The sequence below is a fragment of the Conger conger genome, unplaced genomic scaffold (genome assembly GCF_963514075.1).
Source record: "Conger conger unplaced genomic scaffold, fConCon1.1 SCAFFOLD_99, whole genome shotgun sequence".
NCBI classification, from domain to species: Eukaryota; Metazoa; Chordata; class Actinopteri; order Anguilliformes; family Congridae; genus Conger; species Conger conger.
The window spans coordinates 66,515-80,269 of record NW_026890449.1 but is presented as its reverse complement, the minus strand read 5'-3'; the positions used below and the strand labels follow the sequence as shown (position 1 = coordinate 80,269).

The window sequence follows — 13,755 nt, the reverse complement described above, 5'->3', positions numbered from 1 at the left end:
AACTCTTTTTTTAAATCAGTAGGTTTTTCAAAGGCATCTGATTAAAGAGGTGCCAACAACACATATGGCTTCCTCCTCTTCCTTTCCACAGCAGGGAAATTCAGAACCACGGATAGTGCCTGCAGGACCAGGAGAAACTTCAGCACCCTGCTCCTCAAGCCGGGACAGCCCACTTTCAGACACAAAAGCCAGGGATCACATGAGGTACCGAAACATGCGTTTGTCCCATTTAAACTCTTGTGTTCTTGGGAAAGAATGGGGTCCTTACCATTCACTCAAGACCCAGGATCCCAAAGTGAACTTTCATACATGTCCAGTGGTGGTGATATAGGTGCAGCGCCACCTGGGCCCCTGGTTTGGGAGGGCCAATGGGGACATGGGCCCCTGGTTTGGGAGGGGCCATAAGCACTGGGGCCCCTGGTTTGGGAGGGGCCATGGGCACTGGGGCCCCTGGTTTGGGAGGGGCCATAAGCACAGGGGCCCCTGGTTTGGGAGGGGCCATAAGCACTGGGGCCCCTGGTTTGGGAGGGCCCATTGGCACTGGGGCCCCTGGTTTAGGAGGGCCCATGGGCACTGGGGCTCATCTTAACGAGCTGCCGCCACTGAACATGTCACTGCTGAAGAAATTATGTTTAGGCTTCAGAACATCTTTTCTGCCCAAGTTAAACACAAGAAGATTGAGGATTGGTTCAACTAACTAACTTTACCGAGTTTTGTAGCCCAACCCATGTCCCCCCTTTCATGCCAAAGCCCAGTAATGTGCCTTATGCAACCACATAAATCTCAGGTCATGACTAGGGTTGTGCTCCCAGGTCAAATGACACAGGTTTCCTCATTCACAGCAATGGCAAACACAGGTTCCTCATTCATTGCTTTAGTGTGAAAGAGGTATTAGATAATACCAGTTTGCCTCCCAGAGAAGCAGTTCTTGAACTCAGTTTCAGAACTTGCCTCCCCCTGACAGACAGAGAAGCCTAACAGACTCATGGGGATGACAGCACGCTGGCTCTGCTTCCACCATGCAGCACACCTCTCTGTATACCTTTCTACCACAACTGTTTCCACTTTTTACCTTTGTTGTAAAATTAAATGTTTTTTCCCACTACAACCGCACTACCTCTTCCCTCATCTGTGCCACGTGCCCATAGTGCTGCATGACATACACACACACACACACATACACACACACATGCACAAACGTGCACACACACACACACACACATACACAAGCACAAACGTGCACACACACACACACATGCATAACTGTGCACGCACACACATATACACACACACAAGCACAAATGTGCACACACACACACACACACACGCACAAATGTGCACACTCACACATACACACACACATGCACAAACATGCACACACATAGACACACCCATATACACGCACTAACGCACAAATGTGCACACACATACACATACATTCATGAACCTCTACACAGGCACACACACACACACACACACACACACACATAAACACATATACGCACACACACAACACACACATACACACACAAACTTTCACACACATATATTTAAACACACACATACACACATAAACTTTGTCACCCAAAACATGTTTTAACAGCCAATGATATCTGCCCCTGACTTGTGACCTCCTACTGGAAAATGATCAGCTCAAGTCCTCCTACTCTGTACACTTTGAGTTTTACAGTGCAGGGTACAACAGGGTCTCAACCAGACGAGAGACTCAAGGACAGAAGAGCTCAGATACAGCGATGTCAGCCCTCTGTGTTATTCTTGTGTTTTTCAGCAAACTGCGTAAGTGTATACTTGTTTCTGACTTATTGACAAAAATAATTTTACAATCATTTTAAGTGATGTACGGAGAGTACACAGAGAATGGTGGGTGTTTTTGCTTAGTTTTTTCCCCCATTGTCAGTGAAGTTGAAATATTGCTTTCTGTTGGATTCCAGGTGGTCTGCTTGGGCAGAGTGTAGTTCAGCCCAAGGCTCTGGTGACAGCTCAGCTTGGAGACACCGTGACTCTCCCGTGTTTCTGTTCTGATATAGGGGGAGCAGCCGTGATCAGCTGGATAAAGCACCCACTTGGACAGAAGCCTCAGCTTGTCACAAAGATGGTGAACTATGATACAGATGCTGTGTTTTTCAATAAGTTTAAAAACAGTACACGTCTCAGTGCTAAGACAGCAAAGGGAAGCTTTAACCTGACTGTCTCAAATGTAGAGCCATCAGATTCAGCAACATACTACTGCACTTTTATTCACTTCTTCGGTGAAATCAGCTTTGGAAATGGAAGTACATTAATAGTTACGGGTAAGTATGAATTATATTTTTTACGTAACTTAACTTGTCGAAATTCTACGTTATAAATAAGTATAAATTGAAGTTAGGCTTTATTTTTCCAATCCTGAAGTATTGATTCAATTAATCTGGCAAAAACAAGAAATAGTAAAGTAAAAGAAATATAATAAAAAAATAAAAAATATAATAAAATTGATATTTAGCGTAAGAACTGTTTATGGTGATGCTTTCGCCAAAACCATTTGCTGTACATCTTAAAGCTACTTGTATATACTCAGTGAACACTTGACTAGACTTTTTTTAGACATAATACGTCTTCTGCTGGTGTAGCCTGTCCATTTAGAGGATTGACATGTTGTGTTCAGAGATGCTCTTCTGCATACCACTGTTGTAATGTGTGGTTATTAATGTGAGACCAAGGGGGTAACATCGTGCAGTTCTCAGTTTTACAGAAAACTTAAAAACCCTGTGTTTGATTCGATTTTGGTCAAAAATGAGATAAACGCAGATTTGGAATATTCAAATACAGCTATGAATCCATGACACGTCACAATGAGAAAATATGAAAAAATAAAAATAAAAAAGTAAAAATATAAAATCTAGTCGAGTTCTCCACATTGTTCTTTGCTGGTGCATCAGCTGTAGCCCATTGTTTCTTTGCACATAAAATCAATCACTCAAAATGCATTCACTGAAATTGCCCTAGTGATGAAGATGTTGAAGATTTGTGGGATTAATTATTGTGACTAATATAGAATCGGATGACTGATTACTCTTATTTTGCGATGTACATTGTATGATGATGTATGGTGGTTTGTGTTGTATATTACAAAGAAGTTTTAGAAAATTTAATAGCTTTTACATTTTTTGAATAAAAAAGAAAGCACTCAAAACTGATTGAAGAAATTGCATTTCTTTCTTGTTTATCTTATTAAGTTTCAGTGTGTGCAGTGTATCCCTGTAATCTTTTGTTGAGATATTAGTGGAAAACATTGAAGCATTAAAAATGAATTGCTTCATTTGAATATAATTTTAAAAATGTATTTAATACAATGGTTTTAGTTTCTAGTATAGTAAAATGCATGTAGTTAATCAATAGTCTTGTTCACATAACATTGCTTATAGACATGATCATTTCTAGTGCACAAACTGCATCTGAATCACACATATGTGCAAAAACATGCTGCACTTTATATTATAATCGGTGGAGTCATCTTCAGCTCTCTGTATAACCTACAATAATACACAGCCAGACTGCATTTAAATGTAAACCTTACACAGTGGAATCCAAAGGACAATTCTTTATTGATTGTAATGAGTGCTAACTTTTGACAGGGCCAGAGTCCCAGAGCAGGACAGTAGTGCTGCAGCAGCCCGAGTCTGAGTCAGTGCAGCCAGGAGACTCTGTGACTCTGCAGTGTACAGTACACTCTGAGACCTGTGCAGGAGAACACAGTGTGCACTGGTTCAGACCGGGCTCAGGAGAGTCCCATCCAGGAATCATTCACACCCATGGACACAGTGATGAGTGCCAGAGGAGCTCTGGGACTGTGTCTCCCACACAGAGCTGTGTCTACAACTTCCCCAAGAGGATCCTCAGCCTCTCTGATGCTGGGACTTACTACTGTGCTGTGGCCACTTGTGGGGAGATCCTGTTTGGGAATGGGACCAAGCTGGACTTCAAGGGTAGGAACAAAACAGGCACATTGTGAAATTTTGTTTTTAAAAGACATTGAAGACAAATGAGTTATTGTGCATCTACTGTACATTACAATGTTCACTTAAGGACATTCTAATTACGTATTTGTGATCTCCAATCTTGAAAGGTTAATGCTACTTGTGAAGAATTCTAAAATAGAATTTTGCCTCTAAATCATCAGGAAATGAAGCATTCCTTTATTGCTTGGCGGGAGCTTTGGCGTTGAGTGTGATCCTACATATTGTCCTCGCTCTGAGCAGGAGAAAAAACTGTGAGAACTGCAAAGGTAAGAGACCAAGGTATCAATGTGTGGTACATGTAATATGTATTATTTCACAGCTTATACACAATGAAATTTGTGTTGCATCAAAAAGTATGATGCATAGACAATATTACAAATACTCAATAAGAGAGAATTTAGAAAATACAGTATGTTAAGTGTTTGTGTAAAATAGTTTAACAAAATTGAGTACAATATTGTCAGGCCATTTTGTGAATAGAAATGCAAAACAACAGGTAAAGCTACTCCATTGGTACAGATTACTGTCTCACACTACTTGTGCTGTAGGTATGTGCACATCTAGTCATACAGTGTCACATGTAATGTAAAAGCCAAATCTCACTTGAATTTATGAAACTTCAGCTTCTGATATGGGCCCCAATATATACCAGCTGGCATGAACTAAAGTATAGCCACTTGATATGTGAGGCAGCTGTGATGTGACAGTCCCTCATTGTGAAAATAAAATGGCTCTTGAGCGAAAGGTATGAAGACAGTGCAGATTATTCTGACCACCAAAAATTTTAATCCCTACTGTGGTGAATATGATGCTCTATATGAAAACAAACAGCTCTTATTGTCATGAATAAAATAACATATTGTCAGTTAAAATAATCATTGCATTACATTAATTGCATTTGGCTGACGCTCTTATCCAGAGCGATGTACCATTGATTAGACTAAGCAGGAGACAATCCTCCCCTGGAGCAATGCAGGGTTAAGGACCTTGCTCAAGGGCCCAACCGCTGTGAGGATCTTATTGTGGCTACACCGGGGATCGAACCACCGACCTTGCGTGTCCTAGTCATGTATCTTAACGACTACGCTACAGGCCACCCCTACAATAATAACAATAATAATAATAATAATCATAATAATAATAATAATAATAATAATAAAAATAAGAGGAAATATTGCTTACATAGTTGATTACACATAATTAAAGTAGTTGCATTAGTTGAACAATTATTTTCAGACTCTAGTGGTTTATACTTATTTTTAATTTGTTGTCATGTATTGTAATTTGTTTTAGCATTTGTTTCAGTAACTTTTGACTTGCTGCTGCCTATTTTGGTCAGGTTGCTCTTGAAAATAGTGATTCTTAATCTCAATGAGCCTATCCTGGTTAAATATAGATTAAATAAAATAAATGAATAATAAATAAATGAATGAATAATTTTACTCAAACAGGGGCTGCATCAAACAACCAAGTGTCCTTGTCGGGCGAACAGGTACAAATATTATATTTCATATTTTTAATGAACTAAAGCAATTTCTGTGTTGAATATCCTGGTAAAATGATCATCGGAATGAGGAGTAACTGTATGTGTCTCATGTTTCCTTTTAGCATCAAGATGAAGCGATGAATTACGCTGCTTTGACTTTCACCACCAAGAAACCCAAAGTGAGGAGGAAGAAGAGGGAGGAAGAGAAAGAAATGGTTTATTCAGGTGTGACATTTAAAGACCATGAGTGAAGCTTTCCATCAGAATTAATCTTCGTCACAAGAATGATCACAATTTATGTCCTCCTTCGCAGTATCTGTAAACTGTAAATTTGCCATAAGAAACTAAAAGAGTCTCTTGGAGCGGTGCTTATTCTTAAATGTTTTTTCAAATAAACAAATGAAAACTTCAAAAATTGTACACAAAAATGGCCCACTTTCACTCAACTCCTCAACCCCAAATGTATTTTGCATGAAGAAACAATCTGTCACTCATCACAAATGTTTTTCACCCTTAAGAAAACACAACGTTTAAATGTCGTTCAATGTTGCTAAATCTGACACAGTTAAGGGCGGCAGTGTATTGCAGTGATTAGGGAAGAGGAGCTGACTCTCATTCAGGTCATGTACTGTGTTTATACCTTTGAGAAGGCCTTTTCTGGCTCCACTGGAAAGCATCTTTATGAAAATGCCTCTGTAAAATACTCTCTAGAAATAAAATATGATATATTTCTATGAAGTTCAATGGATAATTATTTGTTATGCTCAATATTGTTCATGCTTTTTTGTTTGATATTTGTTTAATGCTTTCTGAAGTTAAAGCCTCCTGCAGCCAGAGCCCTCTCTGTACCTTCAATCGCCAAAGCACTTCCTGTATGCGCAGCGACAGCTTTCTTGTGTTCTCAGTTATCGATGCTGCGCAGTGTGTTCTAGGAGAACTGGATGCATTTTCTGACTGAATGACTCAGTGGCGGATAACGTCCTGTGTTCACAGGGGCTTATAATCTAGAGAACAAGGAGAGAGTAACGCCCTTAGCCAGAATGGACTTTAGTAAAGTATTTACCTTAGAGAGCTGAGCATGATTATAGCATCCTTTGACTCTTACTCTACATGTGCAAAATAACTGGTATAAGACTGGTATAATGGCCATCACACATAAATAAGATGGGAAACATTTCAATTGCATGTTATTTTAGTGTTAATACATTTCTCTATGTTTTTGAACATACTCTTGATTGCATTTCATAGATTGAACTATAACACATAAAGAAATGTCACAGAGTCAAACTCATTAGACTGAATAAACAAGCACATACTGTACTCAGCTAAGCCAATTGGTCTTTCACTCTAGGTTAACTTCTACCAGTGCTTTGCGAGATTGTGAAAGAGTGTGTCTGCCATTGGGGTAACTTTGATTCCAGATGTGTGCGACACTTTAAAAATAAATCCTGCTTCTAGGTAGCTCATAGAAACTGCAACAAAGCATTTATATTCACACATTTAAAAAACTGACCTAAACCCGCATGAGAGCAAACCTAGGGCACCAGTGGCAAGACAAAACTCCCTGCTGACAGAAATTCATTCCAAGGAACTTGATTCTGGTTGCTTGGATGGATCCAGACTGAAGGGGGAGCCCATCCTCCTCAGTCCTTCTGCTGACTGTCTTCTCATGACCTAAATTCATATTATTTTCAGAAAATCTGCCAAAAATACAAAGTACATTTTTGTGGTTTTTAGGATGATCTGGAGAGAAAATCTGACTTTTTGACTAAATGCCAGATGCCATGGACATACCTATTGCTGATACACTGACTGTGTTGAGATCAAGTGTACTCTTGATTGAATTTGATATATTGAAGCATATCAGCTTCAAAGATGCTTCAAACAAGCACCAGCACAAGCAGTTATAAGAGACTATGCTATCCATTGGGGTAAGTTTGTAGGCAAAAATTAACTTGTTTCTAAAACGCTCATAGAAACTGACAGAAATCTTTTACAGGCAGCTCTCTTTTTCATCAGTAGCACAATGCGTTTTTCCGTTTCTGACTGTTCTGTTGTGGTGACAGGGGAGGTTCACTTATTTTCCACCCACAGCCTTATATATTCAGCTTTACTCAGACCACAGCTACACAGGAAGACTGACCTGCAGTAAATGTCACATGGACATACCTATTGCTGATACATTGCACTGCAGTACAGAGCTGTGTTCACACTTCCCTCTCTCAGCACTGAAACCACACTGGCACTCCCCCCTCATGCCTCAGACCACCTTTCCATTTTTCAACTGTCTAGAAAAGAGCGGCTTTAAAAAACTGCACAAACTACATTTCAAAACACAAATAATGAGAAATCTGTTCCTGCATAAATTGTGCTTAAATTCTAGTGACAAAAGATTGGTATTGCCCTCTATAATTAAAGAGGGCTTTTAACTTTAATATTCTGTATTCATCATCATTCACATGTTTTCTTTTAAAATGTGTGCAATGTAAAACTTTTCAGAATTACACTATTTTGGTCTGATTATGCTGTTTTAGACATATGTTTTAAGCTTGTGTGCATCCTTCAGATTTCGGATATACTGCTTGCAATGATGAATATCATTTTCAATATCACAATAAAACCATTTTCAGGACATTGTCAGTGTTAATTATAGACTGTTTCTAACTTCATAACATCCTGAGACCTGCTTGCTGGAAGAATGCTTGGCTCTGTGGTTTTGTCTCTCTGGCCATTGACTCAAAACAAAACCCTTGTGCTCCACCTTTGTGGTTTCCATAGCATGCATCTCTCTCTCTCTCTCTCTCTCTCTCTCTCTCTCTCTCTCTCTCTCTCCTCTCTCTCTCTCTCTCTCTCTCTCTCTCTCTCTCTCTCTCTCTCTCTCTCTCTCTCTCTCTCTCAGAATCCCTCCCTGTATTTCGACGCAGACTAAAAACACACTGTTTCAAGATTGAGGATCGGTTCAGCTAACTAACTTTACCGAGTATAGTAGCCCAACCCATGTCCCCCCTTTCATGCCAAAGCCCAGTCATGTGCCTTATGCAACCACATAAATCTCAGGTCATGACTAGGGTTGTGCTCCCAGGTCAAATGACAAAGGTTTCCTCATTCACAGCAATAGCAGGTTCCTCATTCATTGCTTTAGTGTGAAAGAGGTATTAGATAATACCAGTTTGCCTCCCAGAGAGGCAGTTCTTGAACTCAGTTTCAGAACTTGCCTCCCCCTCACAGACAGAGAAGCCTAACAGCTGGCTCTGCTTCCACCATGCAGCACACCTCTCTGTATACCTTTCTACCACAACTGTTTCCACTTTTTACCTTTGTTGTAAAATGAAATGGTTTTTTTTTCACTACAACCGCACTACATTTTACATTTTACATTTTTGTCATTTGGCAGATGCTTTTAATCCAAAGCGACTTACAAGTGCATAGGTTCTACCACAAGTCAAAGCATCACATCCATAACGAGGAAAATACACATGGAATGCTGTTCTAAACATATAGTCGTCATCATAAGTGCCACTACCTCTTGTCTCATCTGGGCCACGTGTCCATAGAGCTGCATGACACACACACACACGCACAAACGTGCAGACACACACATACACACACACATGCAAAAACGTGCACACACACACACACATACACACACACGCACAAATATGCACACACACATACACACACACGCACAAATGTGCCCACACACACACACACACACACACACACATGCACAAACGTGCACACACGCACACACACACACACATATACACACAGGTTATGTCTGATCAGGGCTCATATGAGCTGCCTGAGGAAGCCCAGCTTTGGTGGATGTGGAGCTGTTGCTTCAGTGAAAGACACACTTCTCCCTCCTCTAATCCAACCACACTGGAGCTGATGATGCCCTTTTTACAGTTAAAAGGCTGAACCAACAGCCACTCTCATTACCATGTTAATTTTAATTTATAGTATTATCGTAAAGTATTAACTGTGTATTTTCACAAATAATCACAATAATCAAACTGGAAATAGCGTTTTCTCTTGTTGCACTGAGAATGTTTGTACGCAGAACTTTGTCACCCAATAAATTACCTGTTTGAACAGCCAATAATATCTGCCCCTGACTTGTGACCTCCTACTTGAAAATGATCAGCTCAAGTCCTCCTACTCTGTACACTTTGAGTTTTACAGTGCAGGGTACGACAGGGTCTCAACCAGAGGAGAGACTCAAGGACAGACAAGCTCAGATACAGCGATGGCAGCCCTCTGTGTTATTCTTGTGTTTTTCAGCAAACTCTGTAAGTGTATACTTGTTTCTGACTTAATGACCAAAATCATTATACAATCATTTTAAGTAGGGTACAGAGAGTACACAGAGAATGGTGGATGTTTTTGCTTTGTTATTTGCCCCCATTGTCAGTGAAGTTGATATATTTCTTTCTGTTGGATTCCAGGTGGTCTGCTTGGGCAAATTGCAGTTCAGCCCAACGCTCTGGTGACAGCTCAGCTTGGAGACACCGTGACTCTCCCGTGTTTCTGTTCTGATATGGAAGGAGCGGCCACGATCAGATGGATAAAGCATCCACTTGGACAGAAGCCTCAGGATGTCGCAAAGATGGTGAACTATCAATCAGATGCTGTGTTTTTCAATGAGTTTAAAAACAGTACACGTCTCAGAGCTAAGAAAGCAAAGGGAACCTTTAACCTGACTGTCTCACATGTAGAGCCATCAGATTCAGCAACATACTACTGCGCTTTTATTCACCTCTTCAATGAGATCAGCTTTGGAAATGGAAGTACCTTAATGGTGACGGGTAAGTATGAAACATATTTTATTTTTCCATAGCCTAACTTGTTGAAATTTTAATTTGTCATTCTACATTATAAAATGAAGTTATGCTTCTTTTTTCCTATATTTAAGTATTGATTCAATTAATCTGACAAAAACACTTTAAAGTCTTGCCATAAAATAGATTTTTACAGTATGAACTCTTTAGGGTGATGCTTTCACCAAAAGCAGAGCTGCCATTTGCTGAACATCATAAAGGCTACGTGTATATAGTCAGTGAGCACTTGAATAGACTTTTTTTAGACTTAATACTTCTTCTGCTGGTGTAGCCTGTCCATTTGGAGGATTGACATGTTATCGTTCAGCAATAAATCCATGAAACGTCACAATGAGAAAATATGAAATAAATATATAAATATAAAATCTCGTCGAGTCCGCTCGTATTTCCGTTTGGTTCTCCACATTGTTCTTTGCTGCTGCATCAGCTGCAGCCCTTTGTTTCTTTGCACATGAAATCAATCACTCAATATGCATTCACTGAAATTGCCCTAGTGATGAAGATGTTGAAGATTTGTGGGATTAATTATTGTGACTAAAATATAATTGGACGACTGATTACTCTAATTTTGTGATGTACATTGAATAATGATGTATGATGATTTGCATGATGTATATTACAAAGAAGTTTGAGAAAATTAGAAATTTTTACATTTTTTAAATAAAAAAGAAAGCATTCAAACTGTCTTGTTTATCTTATTAAGTTGCAGTGTGTCCCTGTCATCTTTTGTAGAGATATTAACCATTTCTGCTCTAGTGGAAAACATTGAAGCATTAAAAATTAATTGCTTAATTTTGTTATGTTTGCATGTGTAAAGACTGAACTAAAGTTAGGCTACTGTAGATACATAAATGAATGAATAAACAGACACGGTTAATTCACATGGGTAATTCATTCTCCATTTTATCTCTTCTCCAACTCTCACTCTCCTTCTGGACATTACATATTTACTATGCATATTGCGTTCTCGCCACCTACTGGCGAGTATTCAGAACACAACATTCCCCCCTTACGTAAACAATATTACCAGTAACTAGCATGGGGTTAACAACAGTGTATATCACCAGCAATAAGAATGATTAGTAGAGAATAGTGCATAACCTTAGCACTCAGAATATTAGTAGTAATACAGAGCAAAATGCATGACCTTAAACATCTCACATGCATGTTTTTTTACATTATTGGCATTTGGCAGACGCTCTTATCCAGAGCGACGTACAGTTGATTAGACTAAGCCGGAGACAATCCTCCCCTGGAGCAATGCAGGGTTAAGGGCCTTGCTCAAGGGCCCAACGGCTGTGCAGATTTTATTGTGACAACACCGGGATTAGAACCACCGTCCTTGCGTGCCCCAGTCATTTATCTTAACCACTACGCTACAGGCCACCCTGTTTCAAAGTATCAACCAGTTATTACTAGGAATATCAAGAAGTAGAAAATAGAGCATGAAATAGAACTCTCTTCAGTATCATAACAAGACTGAAAATAGTGGTGAAACATCAGCAGAAGGCTCAGTAGTATCCATATCATAAGTCTCAGAATTTGTATCGGTATATATAGAATGATATCCATAGCCAAGGAACATTCGAACAGGCTATATGAACGTTTAGGTGTGTAAGTGTGTGCTGAAGTCACATCGTCCTCAAGCCAGCTCGGAGGCCGTCTGACACGAGCAGGGGCCGTATGAGAGTCCATGGCCCCCGGGAGGTCAGACTCGGAAACTGTGGAGTCGTCACTCACTGCATCGTGTGGAGAGCGAGCAAACGTCTCAGGTGAAGCAGAAGCATGGTATCTAGCCAGCCGTGATGCATGCCATTTCCTACCATCTGACAGAAGAAAAGTGCTCTGACCAACTTGCCTCCTTATCACCAGTGGCTTGGAGTAGCGTGGATGCGCCTTTGGAACATGAAAGGGCTTCCGGACACGCACTCTGTCCCCTTCTTTGAAAACTATACTGTGTGCTCCACGATGGGAGTCAGTGTATGACTTCATTTTAACTTGTCGGGATGATACTCTCTGACGAAGCACATCCGTATCAATGCTTGTCAGTGGTGGGGCAAGGACATGGAGGTGTGTGCGCATTTTTCTTCCATGCAGTAACTCAAATGGAGAGAGTCCAGTGGTTGCATGTGGAGTGGCACGGTACACCTGTAAGGAGTCTGTAACTGTAGCTTTCCATCGCTTCTGTTGTAGGATAGCGGACTGTATGGATGCTCTCAGGACACGGTGAAAGCGTTCAACTGCTCTTTTTGCTGCAGGGTGGTAAACTGCTGCACGTATGTGCTTAATGTCACGCTCTTTCAAGAATGCAGCAAACTCTTTCGACGGGAATTGAGGCCCATTGTCTGATACAATGGTTCTCGGGTTACCTAATCTGCTGAACACTGAAGCCAGAAAAGTAATGATGTTGGCTGAGGTCGCAGAAGGCGTCAAAGCAACCTCAGGCTACATTTACATTTACATTTTAGTCATTTGGCAGACGCTTTTAATCCAAAGCGACTTACAAGTGCATAGGTTCTACCACAAGTCAAAGCATCACATCCAGAACTAGAAAAATACACCTGGACTGCTGTTCTAAACATATAGTCGTCATCATAAGTGCAATTTTTTTTTTTTTTTTGAGGGGGGGGTTAGACAGGGATAGGGGTATCAGAAGGGGGGGGCGGGGTAAATCAGGAGGGGGGACTAAGGTAGAGTTTGAAGAGGTGTGTTTTGAGTCTGCGTCGAAATAGGGGGAGGGATTCTGCTGTCCTGACAGTGGTAGGCAAGTCATTCCACCACTGCGGAACCAGAACGGAAAACAGGCGTGAACGTGCAGCTCGACCGCCAGGTGCCCGTAGAGAGGGAACCGTAAGGCGACCAGAGCTGGCAGACCGGAGTGGTCTAGCTGGGGAGTAGGGAGTGATCAGGGATTGTATGTAATGTGGGGCAGTCCCCTTAGCAGCCTGAAATGCCAACACTAGGGCCTTGAATCGGATGCGTGCGGCAATAGGAAGCCAGTGGAGGCCAATGAGAAGCGGGGTGACATGAGCCGACCTGGGCTGACTGGTGATCAGGCGGGCTGCAGCATTCTACTTGGCTACTTGGTGTGGTAGTCAGTCAGTGTGAGGGCAAAACGGCAGTCCGGAGTAGCAGTCTCAAACGGATCAACCACGTCAACGCCTAGCTTCTCCCACGGCTCTGCTGGAAAATGTACTGGTTGTAATGGTGCAGCAGAGGGCGCAGCAGACTTATCTGAAGACTGACATAGATAGCAGTTCTTAATCTGAGTGTTGACAAATTCATCCATACCTGGCCACCAGTAGATTTCACGGAAGCGTTGCTTGGTTCTCACAATACCTTGGTGGCCTTCGTGAGCCAGGCCCACCAGGGTGTGACGCAGGGTGACAGGAGCAATGAGCCGTAAGCC

General features: G+C 41.1%; 1 protein-coding gene across 1 annotated transcript; it reads left to right on the top strand.

The window, feature by feature from the left end:
• The first annotated feature begins 1,856 nt into the window (after positions 1-1,856).
• LOC133120284 (immunoglobulin lambda-1 light chain-like) lies at positions 1,857-5,638 on the top strand. The gene is made up of 4 exons (XM_061230274.1): positions 1,857-1,881; positions 2,049-2,348; positions 3,663-3,986; positions 5,628-5,638. The coding sequence occupies exons 1-4, from the start codon at positions 1,857-1,859 to the stop codon at positions 5,636-5,638; spliced, it is 660 nt and encodes a 219-aa protein (XP_061086258.1).
• Positions 5,639-13,755: the final 8,117 nt, after the last annotated feature.